This window comes from Antedon bifida, chromosome 7, assembly GCF_963402885.1.
Source record: "Antedon bifida chromosome 7, ecAntBifi1.1, whole genome shotgun sequence".
Lineage (NCBI taxonomy): Eukaryota > Metazoa > Echinodermata > Crinoidea > Comatulida > Antedonidae > Antedon > Antedon bifida.
Genome location: NC_136232.1, coordinates 4026724 through 4045148, shown reverse-complemented (window position 1 = coordinate 4045148; position 18425 = coordinate 4026724). Strand labels below are relative to the sequence as shown.

At 33.7% G+C, this 18425-nt stretch overlaps 2 protein-coding genes across 2 annotated transcripts; one reads left to right on the top strand and one right to left on the bottom strand.

Moving 5' to 3' along the window:
* The first annotated feature begins 1440 nt into the window (after positions 1 to 1440).
* On the top strand, positions 1441 to 4029 carry LOC144848191 (uncharacterized). The gene is made up of 2 exons (XM_078704902.1): positions 1441 to 1641; positions 2498 to 4029. Exon 2 carries the CDS (start codon positions 2523 to 2525, stop codon positions 3309 to 3311), a length of 789 nt encoding a protein of 262 aa, XP_078561028.1. The 5' UTR covers positions 1441 to 1641; positions 2498 to 2522; the 3' UTR covers positions 3312 to 4029.
* A 273-nt stretch (positions 4030 to 4302) lies between these two features.
* On the bottom strand, positions 4303 to 16254 carry LOC144847518 (inositol-3-phosphate synthase-like). The gene is made up of 12 exons (XM_078703921.1): positions 16159 to 16254; positions 15037 to 15165; positions 13118 to 13279; positions 12237 to 12369; positions 11749 to 11925; positions 11242 to 11315; positions 10671 to 10823; positions 8192 to 8434; positions 7987 to 8067; positions 7207 to 7399; positions 6745 to 6883; positions 4303 to 6386 (listed from the first exon to the last, which is right to left on the bottom strand). The coding sequence occupies exons 2-12, from the start codon at positions 15142 to 15144 to the stop codon at positions 6179 to 6181; spliced, it is 1671 nt and encodes a 556-aa protein (XP_078560047.1). The 5' UTR covers positions 15145 to 15165; positions 16159 to 16254; the 3' UTR covers positions 4303 to 6178.
* Between the last annotated feature and the right edge of the window lie 2171 nt (positions 16255 to 18425).

Below are 18425 nucleotides of genomic sequence, written 5' to 3'. Positions count from 1 at the left end.
TTAATATATCTAATATTCAAACAATAGGAGGAGAGGTTATCAGAAATACGTATGCGTTTTGTATAGAAATTCCTAAGTGGTGAGGCAGGACAATTTTGAAGTACAGTACCAATAGATCCCATCTAAGGTAAATGAAGATTGCATTTCGCTAGTAGAGTAGGCTTGCATAAGACGTGTTTTACAGAGTGTTGGTAGGTGATAATCTTGTCTACCAGATAGCAGCCACATGGATCTCATCGCAGAAGGTAATATTCAAAGTATCATTGTATTTCAGAGTGGCGCGTAAATTGTGGGATAAAAAATACACGCATATTTTTTCAAAGTTTGTATCAACAAAGGCGTTCCATGTGTTTTGCATCGTTCCCTCTGAAAAGAGTTATACTGTAGGCCTATTGCATTATATTTCTAAACAGAAAGCGGGTTATTGACGTAGATTTTTAATTGTAAATAGGCTACATTCATTTGTTGACCGAAAAGCATGGAGATGTCTACTAGGCCTATAGGCTTACTGCTGACACATTTATTATAGCGTTGTTTATCACCTATTACACTCTCGAATACACAGTATCCTAGTATTATTTGCAGAACATTAGTTTATAAAATGAATGATTGACAAAAAAATGCATCTATTCCACTCATCCTCAGAAGAATGAGAAAGAATGTAAATATTAAAAATATCTTGTAGATCTATGGTAGCGATGCTTATGAACCGTGGTTCCCGCAAGTATCTGGTTAACTTTAGTGAGAACCCCCGCAATAAACTAAAGGTTAGGCCATTGATATAGGTACTTTGTTTGTGTATTTACTTTTCTAAGTTGCGAACTAATGTGTACCATGTAAGTGTAAACACAGTCTGAAGTAGCTAGTGATAATTATTGACATTCATGTATCTAAGAGACGAGTCCTTTTTGATCAGAGTGATTCAAATCAAACCCAAATATCCAATCCGAAAATATTAGAGTGAATAGAAATAATAAACGTAAACAAAATATAATACGCCTATTAATTAAAACATTTTTATGAGGTCGGAATTAGTAAGAAGAGTAGAATTACGTCTGACTCAGCAAAAGTGTAATGTTCTTAACAGTATGACATGGTTTGTGTGTATATTTGAATAATTGTTAATCTTACAATGGAAAATTGATAATTCAGGCTCTAAAAGGAAACATGATAGACCCATCAGATTTGAGCGCATGACAATGGCAACTCAAGCACACAATGTCATCACCATTGCCAATGTCGTGTGGGATAAAATAACAATCCAAACAATGCCTTCATTCATACACCCTGTTTATACAATCCCAGGTTCCGATTGTCTTGCGGTGATCCGAATGAAAAAAACAAATTCCCTAAGAGACACTTGTGTATCCATGGTAACAATAGTAGCCGTTGCGCATCTTTTCAGTCAAACTCATTATTGGCAATTAAGGGGCACACGTACAAGAAACAAGGATTTAATGTTCTTATCTTCGTAACCATGGACGCTAAACGGAAGACGGTGATGATTTATTGAATTTCACTATACATATTATATTATGTTTGATTCATATCATAATTTCTGTCCGTGTCATGTCGAGTAGTTCGAATGTAGGCCTATCTGATTTTTAGTTGCCGGGATATATTTGTTTGAATGTGGTAAGTCTTTAATTTAATTTCTTTGTTTTAGGTAATGATATACAGATAAAAAACTACTTAGGCCTACCAATTACTAAATGGAAAATTCCGCGAAAAATAAGAAATCTGATAAAAATAATATTGTATTTTTTACTTCCATGCTGGAAGGATTGGAAGCTTGATACAAACATGTTTACTTGGTCTTATTTATTCGATAGAAGTTTGGAACACCCCTTACCGACCAACTTAAGAGATAAACAAAGCGAAAAAATACATTGTTTCGGCAAAATCATCGGTGATAAACTAACGTCTTATGTCTAAGCAGATTACGCCCTGTAAGAATTTAATTGAAATTGTAAACACATCTATTTTGATATGACGTATTACATTTTTTCCGATTAATTGTAGTGCAAGGAATGATTACATTTAATTATTTAATAATATACTACCGTATGAAAAACGGTGGTAAAGTGATAACTTAATAGTAGTTGATATACAATTATCGGTAACAATGTATTCCTACGTTGATAGCCTATGAATTAAATGTTTCGACAGACAAATCGACACACTCGTCAAACATGAATTTTGACTGAATGAATGATTAATCGCATCCCACCGTAGGTCTACCTTACCCATGATCATCTGAATGTCTGAGAGACTGACAAGAGGGCTGTGACTATGTGAATGATACGGCAACAGCAGGCAGAAGTCGTGAGATTGAATAAAAACGGCTTTAACTCTTCACGACAGATTATAGATTATATTATTATAATATTATAATATTAAAAATTAATTTGTATTGAGTAAACGATGAATTTATGTGTAAACACAGTAAAGCATGGAGGTTTTTAACTCGCATAATTGCATATTTTACAGAAATAACCCGATTTGGACTTGGCCGTCTAGACATGTCTAGTCGCAAGAAGAAGAAATGGCGTGGACCAGTGCCAGTCAGTCATATTGAGAAGGTACTTTTACAAGATAATCACTTCGCCGAGCTTCTTTTACTGCATCAGTTAAAGAGAATACAGAGTGATCGTTACAGAGCTGGACGACTTCTTGAATGGCAAGAACAGTCGTTTGTTCTTCGTCAAGCTATCAAAGAGACTGAGCTACGCGAGATGGGTATTCCACATGTTTCCTTTCTTCCAGAATTTGTCATGAAGACCACGGCACCAGACGTACGCTCAAGACGACCATTCCGTCACCAGGCTAACAAAAGCTCTAACGAACTCATTACAGAATTAGAACACCCGCCGACACGAGAGCAAACATTGCCAATTATTAAACACAGCGCAAGTGGAGTGATTCACCGTCAAAAACCACCCATAGAAAAGGGAAAGCGACTCAACTTTACTCAATTTTATGGATTCAAGCTTCCTCTATATGGACCAGAGGCAGAGGCAGCGAAGGAAGAAAAAGAGAGAAAAATTATCCAACGTCGCAATGAAATTCAAGAGAAATGGAAAGGAACCAAGGACCCAAGATTTCTGAGTCTTGAGAATTCGCTGGTGAGAGACGAAACGAGTATACTTGATACAATATTACGTAAACATGATCGCTCTGAGACGTCATTATCACTGAATGATATGGTGTCACCACCAAGGAATAAGCGAGAAAAAGCTGCCATGGACAGTTTGAAAATTCGTGCAAAGAATCAACCACACTCAGTATTTCTAAAATCAGCTCTTTTATAGTTACCTACTTGTTTGTTTTTACTGAATAGGTAACTTCACTGTACTTGTTTAGTTGTTTTTAATTCTCAACTTAGGCACTTTGCCTAAGAAAATAACTATAATAGGCAATCCTGTTCACAGAACAAACATAGGCCTTTTCGCTGGTGAGAGTTGTTTTTTTTTATCGTCATAAAAACCACTCCTCGGAAAATTGAACCGCTAAAATAAAATAATAAATCAGCCAGAACAATGTGCTACTTATATTAGTTAAAGCTCTGTCTACACTATCAAAAGTCTGATATGCCCAAATATGGTAGTGATATTCCCAAATATGGTAGTGGTATGACATCATCATGTCTATATATGGGCACATCATATTTTTTTTGTCACATAAAGTTTGATAGTGTAGACAAGGCTTTAGACGGTCTGCTGTCAGGATGTTTTGTGTTTTTTAAATATCTAGGCATACACCCACGTATACATCGCCGCACTTTAAAGTTCATGCAAACCTTCTTTGATCGTATAGTAGGAGTGACCTCAATGTATGATTTCATCGCTTAGTAGAGGAGGTCGTAGGCAAGTTGTTGGGAATGCAGAAATTATTAAATGTAGCCTAATAATAATGAATCATCGTGACAAAATTATAATAAATATGACTATTTAAACTTACAGTTTTCTTTCAATTATTATTTCGCCGTGTGATCGCTCATGATTTCTCTCATTGTGATGGCGTACGGTTTGCCGACGATGGATGGTAGTGTCCGATTGGTCAACAGTTCGTCATTCAACCACGCGCGCGGGAAAATTGATAGTTGTCTATTTTACGTTTGCGCATGCGTATATTTGTTACGATGACGCCACCCGTAATCGTCGCAGATCTCGCGTATCAAGATTGTGCATGATTTCAATTGAATACAAAAACACACAGATGCACTTATATATGTATTACTCTGTGGTAATTAGAATAAAGCCACATTTATTCGTTTTTAAATAATTTACTTTACAAATTAACCTAAAACATGGAACATGCAGATAAAGCATTTAAATAGGAACAATCATATGTATAACTGTTAAACATAATCATTTTGTTTCCTTATTATTAATGCATTGTATGACCTCATATTAGTTATGAAATAAAACATCAGAATTATATAATAAGCCTAATATAAATAACAAGCACGATTGGATTAAATATTTCATAAACTATAAACTTTTAATATTGTTTTATAATAATTAATTTGCCATCTTAGTGCAGCATTCTGTTGAAGTCGTTTGTTGTATGTTGCTATCGATTGTCACCATTGAACTTTCATGATTAAAATCAAAGTCGAGGTTACACTATGAATTGTCAGTGAATGCTTACAGTAGCTCTTCTTTAAGCTTGGTTTCCACTAGGACGCAACGCAAGGTCGTCGACGTATCGCAAGGTTGTAGACGTAACGCAAGGTCGTAGACGTATCGCAAGGTCGCAGACGTAACGCAGGTGAGTTGACCAATGACAAGCGACAGTTATTCAATCGCTTGTGATTGGTCAACTTGTGCTGCGTCCTAGTGGGACCAAGTCAAGCATTAAATTATTATTACAATGAAAGTTGCATTGAATATGCGATAAAACTTGGTCTGCCTGGATTTGACATTTGAGGACGCACTAACTACTAATACACCTCGGAGTATTTCGATGGTATAACATGTCAAAGCACTCCCATATTGACATACCTCTAATAAATCATAAAATTTACAAATAAACTATTAAAAACCGACCGTTGTTGTTAAATCAGAGAAAAGAAAGTAGGTAGGTTAAATTAATTTTCTCAAATCATTGCCCAGTGTAAAAGAATTCTCCATGCAATTACCCTAAATTCGTTTCATTGTACTGTACTAAAATAGTAGGTATTTAAATGCAAGTAATAAAATGAACACCGTCATTATTACATTAGTGAACACATTCGTAGTTTACTAAAAATAATATTTCAAAGGTATTCATTCATTCAGTAAGTGTGCAAATTTAAAAATAAACACAATTATCAGGATGTTGCTAAGAATAAACAGAGGTAAATCTTTAAACAATTCTAAATGGATTTAAACAGTTCACACAATATAAATCTTATTTAAAAATGAGCAAAAGAATTGGAATTCTCTTTTTATTTCAGAGCCAAGTCATTGCAAATACATCCTCGTCAGATGAAATAAAAGTATAAAATTGAGAAAGTTTACCTTAAATATCTATCATCATTCAATAATTTGTATATTATTGTTGTCATATCTCTTCACAAATATATTGTGAAATTAATATACACTAGTAGTAATAATAATAATGATAAAACTAGTACTAAAAGTTACAATCACACATGTCGGTAAAAACAATCATTTTTACATTTAAATTCACGCATAAACAGTATTTTCTTTAATACAAATGTAGAAATGTTTCAAAAGCCTTATTTTTACTGAGGAAAAAATACTTAGGCTAAAGCTGATTTTTTTGCAGCTTGGAATACTGTTTAAGATCACTGCAATTGCTACCATAATATATAACAATTTTGTGTGCTTTCATAATATTAGACTCTAGTCTGAATAAAGCAAAAACGCTATTTGTACTTGATTCTAATTATTATTATTTTGTCCAAGTAAAATGCCTTTTGCATTGCATTGAAAAATACTGTAATATTTAAGTATTGTCGATGAGAATAAACATCGGAAGAATCTATAACCAGAAAAACTGCCCCAAATGAAAAGACAGAAGAAAGTGTGTCCCAAACACTTTTTAAAAATTCATCTGAAAAATGATTCAGTGAATATAACATGCAAGTTAGAAACTGGAATAGTACTAATCTGTCTTTTTTGAGGTCATAATGGAATAGTCTTTAAATTGTTTGACCACACAGATGGTACTAATGGCCGTTTACCATGACATCATTGACATGACCGTTGGTAAAACCGTTTGCGTGTCCGTTTGTGTGACCGTTTATTGCTGCTTTCTGGTGAAGTTTTTTGGTGACGGGCATGCTAGGTACAGGGCTGATCTGATTGGGTAAGCTAGCCAAGTTCATCTTGTGTTCCAAAGTCATGTGATTCATTGGAGGTAGTCCAACGCAAGCTCTGAAATGAATAACAAAAAATCAATTATTTACAGATAATTTAATTATGTTTTGTAAGAATGAACAATTATTCCACCAAAATGCTTTCAGAGAAACATCGGCTAACTAGTTTGAAAAAACATCATGTCCATATATGGGCACATAACATTTTTTGGTCACATAAAGTTTGATATTGTAGACAGAGCTTATTCTTGTTATTATACTGTAAAAAATAATATCAAATTAACTCTTTTTTTTTTACATGATATTATGACAATATAGAGGGCGCCATGACACAATAAGCTACAAAGAATATTTAGTAACAATACAAACACATTTATTGGGAAGTCATTTATTAGATTATCGGAAACATTTTTTACCTGAATATGTTTTCAATGCAGGCTTTTTGTTTGAAGAGGGCGTTAACAACGGGTGTGCCAGCTGGTACAAGTGGCGCCTTGCAGAGGTAACTCAAAATTGAGAGTACAGGGTGGAAGCTTTGCATTTCTGAATCATTACCTGTAAGAAAAACATATGTTGATAATCATACTATAATGCATCGTTCCCACTTTGTGCTCTAAAAGCTTATAAACCATGATGGATTAAAATGAGAGTTTAAATATAATAATCAGAAATAGTCATGAAATGATGCGTACATTGTCTATAAAACAATTAGAAGATTTAACTTTAATGGAAACAATCTGTTCTTGTATTGTTATCCAAAAAATTATTGAATACACTTGAATAATACAATTAATTTACATAACACAATTCATTTGCATAATTAATACAATTCATTTGCATGATACGATTCATTTGCATAATATATTTCCAAAACATACATGTTTTCATTTTAATTCGTTGACACAGTTCAGTTAGAATGACAAGATCCAAGATGATGGGACTCGCGAGAAGTGAATCTTCGCACGTGTTGTGAAGCACCAGCGTGTTCTTGCCACCCATCATGATCTCGGATGTGTACTCATCCATTGCTCGTTTACTGTCGGCAACAAATGGTACATATTTGATTACAACCTGTTAAATAAAAAGAATAAAATAATGCAATTTTGAATATTTTATACTAATTTAATGAAAAAAGAAAATAGAGGGACCTATGGTTGTTAAACTATTATTTAATCTGACTTTAAAAATTAGTTGAGTCAATGTCCAAGTGGTAAAAGCAGGAATGCTGCCTTCTGTACCCGATTCAGTGTCATGGGTTGTGGCCAATTTGATCTTAGATTCCTGAGTGTATAAAGACTGACTCATAAAAGGACTCTAGGTCCAGTGTACATCATTCACTTATGTGCACTTGAAAAACCCCAGTACATTAAGGAGTGTAATGGGTTACCCTTGTGTACTAGTTTTATATTGTCCCTACCTTGGATATAGACAATCAGCGCCTATATACATGCCTGCCAAGAACACAATGTGACCCTTGGGGCAAAAGAATTTAATCACCTACAGTAACACATTTAGTACATTTAGTGGGTACTGTACAGTATGTGTTCTGTAATTCTTATATATTGATTGCTAAGCTATTTTTCGGTACAGACTGCATACATAAAATAAAATTGGTAGTTTTTTACACATAAAACTAAAACAACAATCAAATATCTTACGCAATGATCTGGCTTTTCTCCTTCCTTGTACAGGATTTGATTTGACTCTACCATATCATCTACAACATTGCTTTTTGTAATCTGCAAAACAAAATAAAAAGCATAAAAAACTGTTATTCATATAATATTGAAAGCAAAATGCAAAACAGTGCAGAAATGTTCTGAAAACTTTAAAAACAATATTGCTTTACAAAAGCTTAATTACCTCTTTTGATCTGAATTGTTTTGCTGATGAAAGATTCTTGCCATCATTGTTGCCGAGATGATTGTAACTGACGATGGATACAGGCTTGATGCCGGCGCCGACAAGGAAGTCAACAAGCACCGATTTTATTTTTGTCTGTCCAGACTTGAAATCGTCTCCAGCGAGAAAAACGTTCTTCTGTGTGGCAAGGTCAATGACACCGGGAATCAGTGTGTTTTGTGGAGAGCCGTTGATGTACGCACACTGAAAAGATTAAATGAAAATAACTTGTTAGGAAGAGATTTATCTGAAATTAGCATAGGTGGTTAATTCTACTGTAAACAAATATTACTAAAACCGATTACTGGCCAACAAATCCAAGCATTTGCAAAATCTGTGAACAATCAAAAACTTTGACATGAAAAGAAACACAAAAAGAAGGGAAAATAAACCATTTCAAATGTATGACATGCACTTCTATGTTTTTATTGATCTTGGTCTAATTACTCATTAAATAAACAGGGACAATACTGTGTTTATTATGTCTAACCCCTATTCACCCCTCTCCATGGACACTTTTCTAAGTCCTAAAGGTGTCCCCGTAATAGTGGTTCTGTTGTAATGTCTCGGCATCCACCATAGTGTTGTTGCCGATTTGGTCTGTTTATGGTCGCGTCTTGTGTGGATTTCATTTTTGTCCTACTATGGTACTGATGAATTTTGTCTATGGATTGACTTTAGGACCTATCTCATATTACTTAGTACCTGGATCTGTGGCTAACTGAAGGATGGGCCACAGATAAGAAACAATCTACTGTGCCGTTGCATCATATTTTACAGATTATCTCTGTTGCAAACAGACAATTCTTGTTTATGTTGTGTCATATTTTAATGTTTACCAAAGTGATACTATTGTTGAAAAGTTCTTTCACGGGTTATGACCTCCGCAGAAAGTCAAAAGATGAAGGTGAAAATATTATCAATCCAAAATAGTCCACAATCTGACAAGGAGAGTAGTTTAATCAAATATTTGGAGAACAGATAATGTCTATAGTTAACTCGTGATAAAATGGTATACACAGATCCTCCAAATAATATTGCAAAATGTATGCCTAAAGCTCTGTCTACACTATCAAACTTAGCTAGTTTGACAAAAAAGTGTATTGTGCCCAAATATGGCAGTGATATTCCCAAATATAGTAGTGATATGACTTCATATATGGGCACATACCATTTGTTTGTCACATAAAGTTTAAAGTAGGCAAGGCTTAAGCTTTAATATTGTATTGCATTACAGATTTAGTAGCATTTCATAGATTTTTTTACTCAGTCATCTTATTCAAATTTTGAATGGAGAATTTATGCTATAATTGGTCAAAAAAGAGGATGAATTTTGTGGGAGAAACAAAAAATAAATTTGAAGGGCCTTCAAAATGCATTTCTAAAGGATTTATGAAGAAAGCTAAAACTAAAATTCTACCATCAGGGGCGTATAATGGAGTAATAAAAGTGTGTGTAAATTTCTAGAAATGTTTAGAAAGCCCACAATGCTACATCAATTATGATCAATATATGAAGAAAAAGTGGGTGTAGGTGCCAGCAAGTTGGAAAATGTGTATGTTTTTGCATAGGAGAATATAACGCCCCTGATCATGATCAACTAAATCGTAACAACTTTCCAGGATTTAAGTACAATGTTGTATGGATTTAATACGATCACAGATTAAGCTTAATGCTAAAACACCAATAACGCAAAAGTGACCCACGGTTTATAACATATTCTTTTTTTAATTCATCTTCAAAGTTATCCCACAATTCTCTTGAGCGGAACACTGCAAGAACGAAAAGTGTACTTAGTTTATGTAGAAAGTAATTTTAGCTAACGATGAACTGGCATCCAATTAACTTTTTTTTCATAATTTCAATTCAAATTTCAATAAATGATGTTTTATTCAACATTAGAATATTTAAAAACAATTTAATCACTTTAAATAATATTGAACAACAAAATGGTAAGCAATGATAAAGATGTGTTGTTGGGCTGGTAGAAAGAAGGAACAAAAGCTCATGGAATACCTAGATCTGAGTGAAATGAGTAGCTTGTGATGGATGGGGCAATACAAGAAGATGAACCAGTAAAAAGAAGTTTAGAAGTTGGCAGACGAGTAAGAAGATGGACAAAGGTGATTTGGAGGAACTTGATGTGCAAGAATGTGGAAGAATTTGAGAGAGAGTGTAGCAATGGTGAACATTAACCGTTTATAATAAAATGATTATTATGAAAATATTCCTTAAATAGTTTCATAATAAATATAATATGTAAATTAAGATTTTATTTATTTATTTTTTAAACTTTTTGATATGATCAATAAATATAATTTTTATTCATATAAACCACTTTCTATCAGATCTTACAGTATTAGAGTGTCCGAGCATCTTTAAAAACATTACCGGGTTATTTTGAATTTGATATTTATTATGATGTTTCATTTGTACTTACCCCTTCCAGAATACTAGCAACTGCAAATATGGTTGAGGGAGAGACTTCTGAATGGTCATTTTCAATAGAGTTCAATAGGTTATCTGCGGTATCATTAAGTCCTACTGCAACTTCGCAAAACCGCTCCGTATTTGCTGTCCACAATATAATTACCTAGTAAATTGAAGACAAGTGTATACTTTAATTGTCAGGGGAAGATACTGGGATAGTGTTAAGTATGGACAAAATAAAGAAATTATGATTTTTTGGATTTTGAAAAAAAAAAAATTTAACAGACGTCTATTATTATCATTATGTGCATAAGTACTTAGTGTCAACTGTGACACAAGGTCAGGATTGAACCGTGGACTTTTGGATTAGAAGGCAAGCATGTTAACCACCAAGCTACAGTTTACCACTACTTGTCAAAAACATACCAGCATAGTGAAGAAAACAAAAACTGTCTTAATGGAGGACCCCTTATGTTATAGTAACCTTATTTGGAACCTGGATCTACAGTTGACCAGTATACCTGCAATTATAGTCAATCTCGCATATATTTAGATTTCTTAGTAATTTGGTTTGTACATACCTTGTCAAGGTTATTTGATGTTTTAAAGTCAACAATATCCTCTCGAATCTTTTTAAGTTGTTCACTTCTTGTACCTTTCATAAAAGAGATAGTAATGATGACGGTGGTGGTAAAGAGTAAATCATATTTTATCACTCATAAAAATCATTCATAAACAAAGAAATGAATGTGTGAACAGATGTGTATAAGAGTAAATAGGAAGCTTGGTTTCCACTATCGACGCAACTCAAGGACGTATATTCAAGTCAATGCCAACACAAGCAAGTTGATCAATGACAATCAACAGAATGAAGTATTACACAAAGGGCCAGGAATTACACCAGTATAACCCTTCTCTTTTCAAACGATGCACTGGGTTCATTAAAGTGAACACAAGCCAATTGTATACACTGGACCTCAAGTCCTTTATAAGACACCTGAGCTATGGCCGAGGAGTGCCTGTGCCAATATGATGGCTGTGCTTTGCAGTGTGCTTTACCAATTAACATGAGAAGCTTGTAGGCCTACCTCTGATACAATTATCAGCTCTATCAAACTGGTTTGCTGCGATAAAATCAGGATCGTAGATTGATGGCCGTGGTTTTAAGTTTTCTGTGAAAGGCCTGATCTTTTGTTGGAGTTCCCAAGGCAAGACCATTGCACGCTCCATTGAGTCGGCTATATTCAGCGATGAAATGTCCCAACCTATGATGAAAATAGAATACATAATCATCACAACAAATTCTAGATCTCTCCTATTTGATATTTTTATTTATGACATAAAACATCTCATCATCCTGTGGAGGGATTGACCAATATGTGACCTACTGTATATTCTGAAAACTGAAATGCTTTGAATAGTGGCCTTGCAAAAAATCGGTAAGCTCTCGAAAAAACAAACACCCCTAGACTGGAAACAAACAAGGTCCCCGAAGAGTGTGTTTTTAAAATTAAAACAACAACAAATCTGGGGGATATTTTGAACGCAAGGAAGTTTTTACTGATCATCAACTTACCATCAATGACAAGGTCAACTGGGTCAACCATTGGTAGGATGTCTTTGACAGGGATGTATACCTCTTTACCTTCCTCGCTCATTCCAATGCTCATCGTAGACGACTGTGTAATGGATCCAAGAAAGTCCGCATTCTGTTAGAATACAACAAAATAAAATGTCTAAAATATAGTTTCATAACCACAAAGAAATATAATACAGACAGGACTGAAAGAGAGCAATACTATTACTACACACTGAATAATAAGACAAGAATATTAAACTAGTAATTTCCTATTTGAATAGTGGCCTTTCTAGTTTTATTAATAGTTAAAATTAATTATTAATGGATTGTTTTTGCAAGGCTCATAAAAATTATATCCTTGGGAGAGGCCAAAGGAATAAATAAAATGAATAAACACATTTTATTGTAATATTTATTTCTTCTATACTGTGTGAATACTTCAGTACAGAGATCCCAGTATACAACAAACAATTATAATAAACAGAATAATAATAAAAACACAAGACAAAATGGATAATGCAATTGGGCTTTATATAGTGACTACGGTCAAGTGCAGATGGACTAGATGTTACAGTACAACAACTTTTATTATCTCCCCTAATTTAAATATTTAGATATGCATTCAATGCCAATGGCATAATGCAAAAGGGCAAAGGCTCGTGGTTTAGCACTCCCTGGGTTTAGCCAGTGAGCACTCTTAGCCGTTATGCCACTGTATGCATTGCACTAATGTTGCAACGGAAGTGGCATCTCAATTTTGCACCAGAATTATGGTACACCTAGATGAATAGCCTTGATTTTATGGCCATGGTTGCATTAACTCGACCCCATGACTTGGAATGAAATTAATTAGTTTATTAGTAAGTTTGTATACATACCCTGATGCCTTCTTTTGTATGCCATGACATGTTGTACTTGTTGGCAATGATCGATGCTGTCACTGTAGATCCATTGTTTCCACCCCATCCTACTAACATACATCCAATTCGTGGTACTTTACGTTCAGTTTGGAAAACTATTTCCTCTTCTATAGGGGTAACCTATAAAAAAAAAGGAAAACAATTCGTATCATACAGATAATAAACAAACAAACTGGATTAGTTTTCCTAATCCTAAAGGCCAATTCAGACAGCATCATACGACAAGGCCCGACGAAATGTCTTGACTTATCGGTGCTGTCCGAGTTGAATCAAGATGAGTTACCGTGGTTTTTAGGTCGTTGTGAGAACTTTAAACATGTTTAATCATCTTCCTACGGGACGACTTCATACGACGCTGTCTGAGTTGGCCTTAAGCTATGGTATAAAAATGTGTATATGTTTACATATGCATTTAAATTTAACTTATTTTAGCTAGCTCACTCAGATTGATTTTATTTGCATGGATTTCTACAGTAGGTCATAATAAACAATACTGTATATTACAGATTTAAATTGTGTGATATTAATTATTATAAGTATTTTTTTCTTTGCTAGTTTCAGCCACGCCCCAAAAAGGATTGTTGTTATAGTTTACTTGTAAAATATGGATACTGACATAAAATATTAGCTATAGTACTGTAGGAAAATAATTTCAACAAAGTTTCTCATACTTTTGTTTGCTCACTGGAATATCTTTAAATTTTAAAACTCAATAGGTTGTTATTTATATTCACTGACTTTACTATTGTTATTTTAGTGTACAGTACTTGACCTGGTTTTAACCCCACAAGAAATTCCAAAGGGCCATGTTTCTGCTGTAAAAATCATTTTGGTTAAATAGTGCGTGAACAATTTACTGTTGTACAATACCTCAATTATCTTGGCAGGAACAGGCATTGTCAATATCAATGAAATATTTTTTTAATATAACATTGAAAAAAAGCATTAATTACTACACTCAAATAAATTAATTCAATAAAAATTATTTATTTTTTCTATTATGAAGAAAAACTTTGAATAAAAAAAAAATCACTGCGTAAAAAGTTGCATAGTTTTCTGACAATTCGGGAGTGCATTAACAATGGAATTATTGTGTCCAAATTTACCCTAAATTACTGTAAAAGTGGGATTATTTTCGAACATAGGACCGTTCATATACTGTACGATGGTAATGATAAAAGCATTTTAATATGCAAATCAATATAATTGCTTGCAGTACACATATACAATAAAATAAAAACAATACAACAAAAATGATGTAAATCAATTAATATTTAAAAGATTAAATTGAAATTTGTTCCCATTTAGAATACAGTCTGACTTTGTCATCAATATTATAGATTTTCTACTGATTTCTGTTAAAACATTGACGCCTCTTATGACATGAGATATTAGTGTGAATTTATCCTTCATGAATACAAATTTGTCACAAAGACATTTCTTTTTCAACAACTGTGCTTCTTCATTAAACAATGTTTATTTACATAAACTTAGGAGGTACAAATTAAAAAAACTAGTCTTTAATGTCTTGTTTCTGCTGCGAAAAAAATGATTAATAAACGTGTGAATTACTTTCATTAAAATAAATCTACGAGACTCTTTTTTTTTTACGCAACAGCTCTTGTTGATATCAAAAGATAATGTACATACTATAAAGAATGATAGAATAGAATGAGAACTAAATAAATAATAGATGAGAAAATCTGCAAGATTAGAGTAGATTGGAAAAACTCATAACTGAGATTCAGAGATTTATTGGTTTCATAAAAAGTCTTCTTTTTTTTAATCAAATGAGAGAGAAATTAATCAAATAATATATTAATTTCATTGAATAATTTAAGTTTGCCAGTTCAAAAAAAAAAAAAGTTTCAAATTACCTTTAACTTTCCATTTTGGTTTTTTACTCTGCTTGTTTGGTATTTGTACTGGCTAGTTATATGTTGGCTTGAGTATTGAACTTGTGGACTTTCAACAACGAACGACATCTTTTAATTAGTTTATTTTACCTGTAAGAAAAGTCACTGATAGTCTAGAAAAAGAAGCATTAAAAACTTGGCGAGGCAAGTTTCTGGGAGAAAAAATCCTGGAAATTCTACACATCTATTGATATTGGTGATCAATGCTCATACAGGTTTTGCACATATGGTGTGAGGCTACATAATAGGCCTAGCACCTATTTGATTGTGTGTCTATGTAATGTTTTCTATATTATTGGCAAGGTTGACCATGTTGTTAGTTCCCGTACACAAGATAACATGATTAAATTAGTTTAAAGTAATTATTAATTGCATTATTTATCAATAAAAGATTACCAAATCAAATAATAATAAAAAATACATTTATGCAGTTTGAAATTTTCTTGCAAAATTTTAATTGAGTATTTTTATTCAAATTCCGCAAGGAAATCGTTTAAAATGTGCATGATAAACATATGTATGTTCAAATTAACATTTTTTTTGGGGGGTGGGGGGTGTTGTTCATAGCTAGGGAGGTCTAGCAAGGCACGCGTCCTATCCATATAGTTAGTAGGCTAGGCCTCTAGTTAGGCCTAGTTCTAAATCAGCTTAATTTTGCCAGGTCTGTTTAAATGAATTAATAATAGGCCCTCCCTGCGAAGGCCTAGCCTAGGCTAAGCTAATTTAAAATCAAAATGACCCTCCCTGGCCTCTAAGACTAGTAGGCCTAGCATAGTAGTAGCTTAGCTAAGCCTATATAATTATAGTAGTATGAAAAAAAAACAGTAGAAGACTGGATGAGAGGAGAGACAAATCAAGTTGCCATTTGGAGGGGAAATCCCTTGCCTCCACGCGTCGTCGTACGTAAGGTAACCGTTCATCTCCGCCCCCATCACCGACGACGACGATGATTTCTTGAGTGGCGCTCGATCGGAAAGAGGAAGATGATGAATGAGATGAAAGACATTACAAACACCATAAATTGCTTCTAAATTTAGAAAATAGTATTTATAAAAATAAGAAACAAACACAAAAATGACCTACTGTACTCAATTTTGCAAATTGACGTCTGCTAGCCACACCTTCTCAATGAATGTATTCCAGTTTCCAATGCAACAATAAACGCCGGGTGGATAGTGTGTCGGCCGATTCTTTTTATATCATGCGAGCGCAAACTGAGACGATTTCGAGAACATTCTGCGCATGTGGGGCGTGTCTTCAAATTGATTATTCAATGGGAATATCCAATCGTAATACACACCATTGATTTATTTATCGTAATACACCTTTGATTTATTAATAAATATTATGCTTTTGTTGCGTCACCCATTCATGCATATGTGGCCGCAACTCGTGCATGTTATTCATACAGTAGGCCTACTAATTTTAATTTAACCGGATAAGTTTCCACCATGCGTTGCGTGGTACTTCGGTTGCCGATTTGTGTGGCCTAGGCCTACTACTACATTTTCATTCGTGATGGAACTTTTGCAGGAGTGGTTTTTTTTTAAAGAAAATGGACTCCTACATTTTTGTTCAATCTTCCTGGGCCTTGTCATCATTAAGATAAAATAAGCCACGGTCATTCACAATAGCCACTAACAATTATGCTGTATCCAGATAAAAAAATTCCAAGGTCAGGGTATCCGTTCAAGTTCTATGTTTAATAGGCCAATCTACAGGCCTACATAATTCAAGATTTGGTTTATATCATGATATAATATTTTAATATTTGAATGTTATGACAAAATCAAATCAAATTAATTATTTGCTTTCCTTTACTAAAATATAACATTTATAATAATATTTTAATCAATATCTCCGATGGGCTAGATGGAATTCGATATTTTAACACGTCATTAGGGAAACCGAAAAAATACACATTATCATTAGCTAATTTTTTGCAGTGTTGGGCCCGACCAGACAACAGTGGGGTCATACATAAAATCCGATATATAAAATGCTAGCACAATAGGGATCTTCAATCCATAACACCCAGGAGTATTTAGTATAGGCCTACATTAGGCCTAATATTACCGCTAGGCTGCTACGGACAGGAGTTACAATTCGACTTCTTTTACTCTTTAAAATAAAGAATGCTAAAATATTATGAACATTTTAAAACAAAATTATAGTTTACTTAGTTTGGGCCTATTGTATGTATTGTTTTACAAAATGTTTCTTGTGCTAATCTCACATTTTCTGGGTTTTAATTATTTTATTGGTGACCGAATAATAATAATATTATTATTATTTACCATTTTAAAGAAACTGTATAGGCTTACATTCTGATTGTTACCCTATTGGGAATATAATTTATTTATTTTATTTCAACAATATTTTACGATGGTGGGCCATCCAGCCGAAGCTGCATTAGGGACCCTCACAGAAATAGATCATGACAAGACATAAACAAGTGTGACAATAAAAATTATTAATTAAAAGAAATATAATTTATAAAGAAAAAAAACCCAAAAAATAAATAAAAAATGAAATGAATTCGGCCTGGCCTTTTATTACTATGTCGACTCATTCAATAAGTTTAGTTATCCTGATTTGATTATATTTTACTTAAAAAGATAGGCATATCTAATTAAAATCTGAAATTTGAAAATAAGAAATTGTCCATCTTTTGGTAACAACAATTACGATCGGAACTCTCGTGTACACGTCGAGTTGATCATTGAAACATATCGGAAATTTCCATCACATATTTATTGCTATCCACTTTTATAACCATTTGTCGATTCTTTGATTTAGTGCAGTGTGTCTTCCGGGAGTGTCTTATTCGTTATAGATGAATGATTGCTGTGTGATTGGAAGTTTCCACTGACTGCAGTCATACAGTATGATGATTCGTGGCGTTTCTGTGTGGGTACCTGACAATATGATATATGCTGTGTGATTGGAAGTTTCCACTGACTGCAGTCATCTGTGTGACAATTCGTGGCGTTTCAGTGTGGGTCGACAATGATGTATGCTGTGTGATTGGAAGTTTCCACTGACTGCAGTCATACTGTATGATGATTCGCGATCTGTGTGGGTCTGACAATGATATAGTTAAGAATTAAAGTAATTAGTAGTTATAATATCAGTACCCACACAAAAAGTACGTGTTTTTGTTCCATTAAAATTCGAATCAGTGGGGAGCTGGCCCAGTGATGAAATAAACATTTTTTGTCTGGGTTTTTATAAAGTTTTACCCGCCGTTGCAACCTCCCGATCCGATTTTATCTTTTAATTTTACTTAACTTACCTTTTATTATATTTCGGAGAAATTCCCACAGACGATATAGTGGCGTGTTGGAAAT